Source organism: Caenorhabditis briggsae (assembly GCF_000004555.2).
Source record: "Caenorhabditis briggsae complete genome, chrI, whole genome shotgun sequence".
NCBI classification, from domain to species: domain Eukaryota; kingdom Metazoa; phylum Nematoda; class Chromadorea; order Rhabditida; family Rhabditidae; genus Caenorhabditis; species Caenorhabditis briggsae.
In genome coordinates, this window is record NC_013489.2 from 663,010 (window position 1) to 668,406 (window position 5,397).

A 5,397-nucleotide genomic window follows, 5' to 3' on the forward strand; every position below is an offset into this window, starting at 1 on the left:
GTTTTTGCGCACCAGATGAGCATTGCTCATTTCAATATTGTGTTTTTTTTTTGCTTTTTGGTTCATTCTCATCTGCCGTACTCCAAATAATGATAGGTTCACCCTGGGAATCTTTCAAAAAATCGAAAAAGTTGAATTTTTAGAAAACGATGTCATTAATAAAACCATTCAAAATGAGACTTCTATTCGGTGGAAAAATTACTGCGTACTTCTAGGTTCCTTCTTGAAAAGTTCAATTTTTTCGATTTTTTGAGAGATACCCAGTGTGAACCTATCATTATTTGGAGTACAGTAGATGAGAATGAACAAAAAAAGCAGAAAAACACAAAATTGAAATGAGCAATGCTCATCTGGTGCGCAAGAACCACTATACAAAAATGCAGAAAAGTTCTGAAACGTCGGGTTCTGAAACGTCGTGGTTCCGAAACGTCGGGTTCTGAAACGTCCAGGAGCCGTGGGTGGCGGGCAAAAGCGCAAGCCATTGCGCCACAGAGGACGCTAGAAGAGTAAGTGTGCAATGCCTATAGAAAGGGGGTGGCCAGCGGCGACTGAACGAAGCGGGGGATGGCAGGTTGAAATTTCCAACTAAAACATAAAAAAGTTTGGAATTTTAAAAAAGAAAAATTGAAAGCCGTTAAGAGTCCAAAATATAGATAGATAAGGTGAAAAGGATTAGCCCCCTTGCCCTTTTTTTTCTTATTTTCACCGATGACGTCATATAGATTGTCACTAAGATCTAGAGACCTAGGAGACCAATAAACCAGAATCGATGGTGCTAAAGAAAACTAGATTTAGGTCTTGTATTCTAGTTAGATTCTAATAAAAGTTTTGGCTTAGGTTTGGTTTGGATTGGCTTCTGGGCTATATTCAGGAATTTGAAATTTTTTCAAGTGAGCAAAGTTAATAAAAAAAAAGTGACCCATTTTCAACAAGTCATATCTATCGTCGCGTAAGTTATACAGAAAAGTTTTTTATTACAAAAACAAAGCGCATAATTTGTTCAGTATTATGTGAAAGTTTCAATTAAATAACCTTCATTTAAAGCAAGTTACAAAAATCCAAAGTTGGCACTCGAGATTGGCACCAAAATGACTTGACCCATTTTAGAGGGAGTGTATCTTTGTTGGGGAAAGTTTTACAAAAAAGTTGTTAACTAAAAAAATAAAGCACATGAGTTTTTCAGTATACTGGGGGAATTTCAGATAGATATAGCTAAATTAAAGGGAGTTACAGGGGTTTGAATTAGGCACGCGAGCTAGCGCCATTGGACCCGCTGAACACCCTTAAAACTTGAAACGTACCACCGATTCCAAATGATTCCGGAATGCCGTCTTTGCCCTAGCCTGATTATAGGCCTCTCGTCTTTTGATGGCCTCTAGTTCCGGCACCACCGTCGTCACAACCTCCGAACAAATCACCGACTCCTCATCGTCGCCCATCTCCATGATCTCCGGATTCTCAACCATGGCGAATGACTCTTCTCCAGAATCTTCTGGAAGCTGAACGTTGACAACCCATCCATCCTCATCACAGTCTTCTTTAGGTGTGGCGAATGGTACATCATCTTCAGATGCTTCAGATGAGAAGTTGAAGGCGTCAAAGATAGCGCGGAACATTTTGGGATTGGGTTCGGTAGGGGGTTTCTGGGAAATTCTATATTAGAGAAAGAGTCCAAAAATGGGGGGGGGGGGGGGGGAAAGCAACCAAGGAAAAGTGAAATGGAAGCAGCAGCACTAGGACTCACAGAACGAGAATAGTGGGCGGAGCCTAGGAAAGCGAGAGTGGGAGACGCAGAAGTCATGTGGACGCGAGGAGGCCTCATGACCTACACTCTTTTCGAGGAAGGCGTTAGAGAGTGCGAGGTTTAGAGAAACAGGCGGAGAGGGGTCTGGTTTGTTTGGAAGAGAAAGGGAAAGAAGAAGAAGAAGAAGAACAGCCATTATGAACAACCACCCCGCTATTGTTTGGTGAGAGAGAGAGAGAGAGAGAAGCCTCGTGACCACCATACCCCAAAATGTTTGGTGGTATTACCATAAAATTCAAAAGTATTTGGACACAGGAGGTATTGCTCATGATTTGGACCAGACATCAGATAAACAGACATCATAGAGCAAAAAAATATGGGTTATTTTTTGGGTTTTGATCTTTAAGACACTATTTTTAAAGGGACATAGTCAAGAATTCTCGTTTACAGTAGTATTCGAATGGACTGTAATTTTAAGGTAGGCCGGTTTTGTTGCACGCTTTGAGCTCAATTATCTCGGTTCCCATGTTAGATATCAAAAAGTTGTTAACTGATAAGATATTTCTCATTTCATCAGTAACATTTTACCAATTGACAAAATTTTGATACCTTTTGAAGGAACCGAGATGATTGGCCTCAAAGTGAACACATAGAATGGGCTTCTGTAAGAGCATATGCTCTACCGATGATATTCGAATTCCATTCTTCTTGGAGCGCATTTACTTTATTTCATTTTCAAAAACATACATTTCTACACATCTATAGAAAAACCAAAAAAATCAAACCTAAACTAATAAACTTACGACTCTTGAAAAGCACAGAAAACGATAATTCAAATGTTTAGTCTCATTGTGTTTAGAGCGCATTTACTGCACTTAGTTTTAGTTTTTCAAAAAAAAAATAATTGATTGTATTAAAATTGCTTATAAAATTTCCAATAATATGGTAGTAAAATCACAAATATCGAACCAAAACTAACAATTACAACTTCTAAAAAAGCGCCTAACAGGATAATTTGAGTTTTTTGTATCACTATCGTTAGAGCGCGTTTACAATCCTCAGTCTTAATTTTCTTTGACAGTAAAATTCAAAAAATATGGAATACAATTTTTCCTACAATTTGGTAGTAAAATCACAAAAATCGAGCTAAAACTGATTGAGTTCTGAGTTTTCCAAATTTGGTCAATATTGGTGCCAGAAAAGGTAGCATGCAAAGGTTTGAGCTTATTTTGAAGTGATTTCAACAAAATCTGTTTTAAAAAAAATTAAATGCAGTTATTAACCATAAAATTGCCTATCTTTTAGTATAGAAATCGTAAAAATCGAATAAGAACTCACTGAGTTAAAAGAGCTCAAAGTTGGGGATCTTGTTTTTCAGGAGTACAGTATCCCAGTGTGGAACTCCGGAACTAGATCCAATAGATCAAAAAGTGATCAGGTATCTCTGCGTTTCTCTCTCTCTCTCTCTCTCTCTCTCTCTCTCTCTCTCTCTCTCTCTTCCTTATCGCCGATCTCAATCGGTTTGTGTTTTTCGTGCTGCTCAACGAGAGAGCGACAGCCTCTATGGCTCCTGGCTCGTCAAAAAAAAAACCAAGAAAAAAAAAACGAGAGCACATGAGATGGGGGGAACGCAGTAATAGAACATATGATACTTGACAAGCAGGAAGAAGAAGAAGAGTCTAGGATAGGCATCTAGTGAAAACTGATTTCAAAACCACAAGTTTTTGTCCAACTGCAAATGTTATGCTTCATGGAAATCGTATAGTTCTTAACATCTACTTTCAAAGACCTATAGACTTATGACTAGTACAAAAATGTACAAAAATTTCATGGAATCAATTTTGTAGTTTGTTTTGGTTCAGCTACGACGTCGCAAGACTGATGGCTTGGATACGTACACACTCTGAGCTCAATTATCTCGGCTCTCATGAAAGAAATCAAAAATTTTTCAACTGATAAAATGTTACTGACAATGTGATAAACATTTTATCAGTTGACCTTTTTTGATATCTCTTACAGGAACCGAGATAATTGGTCTCGTAGAAATGCTGTCAGTTTCAGACTACATTGGGCTTTCCTTGCTAGACCAATTTATCTGAATCAGTTTCCGGCAAGCCCCGAAATTCCAATTTTCTCATCTCTATTTTCTTCTTTTTCTTTTCCTTCAATCGCAGCCATAAATCGGCAGACCGGAAACTAAACTATCGGAGTATACGTTTCGCCAAAAATGTTCCGGTTTGCGGGCTAATGAGTTCGTCTTATGACTCTTTTGGTTATTCTGGGGGGTATTATATATTATGCTAGGGGGACCAAAACAATGAGGGCTCCATTCTGTTTATATATTTATTAAAAGCACTATAGTCATCAAAAGCTAGATCTCAAGTATTATTCAAAAATGTGAATTTGAAATTTTGGGCTAGGTTTCTAAAAGTAAATGTATAATAGTGTAGTTATAATAGTGGAGATCACCAAAAACTAAAAAATAATAATAAAAAAAGGTTTAAAAAAAGAGATTTCAAGGGGGTGTGGTTCGAACTCTGGAGGTGTGGGTGGCGGGCAAAAGCCTAAGCCATTGCGCCAATGTGAACACTGAAGGAGAGAGAATACGAAATGCAAATACATAGAAAGGGGGTGGAAGAGGCGACTGAACGAAGCGGGGGGCAGAGGGATGGCAGGTTGAAATTTTGATTTTAAAAGTTGAAAGTTTTGGATTTAAAAAAAAACAGCTATATTAAGAGACTTGAAATAGTTCAAAGTCAAAGTTGACGATAAATGGCACCTGTGCCAATTTTGGTATTATTAACCTTCAAAGAAAAGTAGCCGCCTACAGTAGTCGTCTACGTAGAAAGTTTTCTATCATCAAAGGAAAAGGATTAAGTAATCCCAGTCTTAGGTACCCCTGTGTGCACAACAGGAGATTGGAAAGGTGGTTGGGATTATATAAAGTGGATGCAAAGTTCTTAAAGGAGGGGGATAGGAAAGTTTATCTTTAGAGCGCGTTTGCTACTACCAAATCTGGCATTTTCAAGAATTGTTTGCTACAAATGTATAGCTCGTAAATTTCCCTACATTTTGGTGTTAAAATAATAAAAATCGGATGAAAATTGTCTGATTCATGACACTTCAAACAGGCAGTTGTTTTTTGAATTTTCAGTCTTGTTAGAGCGCGTTTACTAGAGTCGGTTTAGTTTTTTAGAAATACAATTAATTTTGAATTGTAGTCAGTAAAATTTCCAACAAGTTAATACAAAAACCACAAAATTCGAACCAAAATTGACCAAGTTATGGGGGATTCTCGAAAGAAATGCTGATTTCGCTCAAATGGAGTGCCACTTGCAACTTTGAGCTCAATTATCTCGGCTCTCATGAAAGATATCAAAAATATGTCAACAAATAAAATGTTACTGATAATGTGATAAACATTTTATCAGTTGACAACTTTTTGATATCTCTTATTACAGGAACTGAGATAATTCGGCTCAAAGTGCAATTAGGTTCCAATTACTTAATACATGGTCATTGGGTACTCAAGAGGAAAGGTGAGTCTTTTTGACGTAAGATGATGCAATTCTGGTTTTGGCTGAGCAATTGGGTTACGGTGACACACATGGATAATAATAATAATGTGTGAATGAACAATGGATGGGGGGGGG

The 5,397-nt window shown here is 37.7% G+C and overlaps 1 protein-coding gene across 1 annotated transcript; it reads right to left on the minus strand.

Moving 5' to 3' along the window:
- Positions 1–1,283: 1,283 nt before the first annotated feature.
- CBG19438 lies at positions 1,284–1,616 on the minus strand (the record flags this gene model as incomplete). The annotated part of the gene is made up of 1 exon (XM_002646423.2): positions 1,284–1,616. One exon carries the CDS (start codon positions 1,614–1,616, stop codon positions 1,284–1,286), a length of 333 nt encoding a protein of 110 aa, XP_002646469.2.
- Between the last annotated feature and the right edge of the window lie 3,781 nt (positions 1,617–5,397).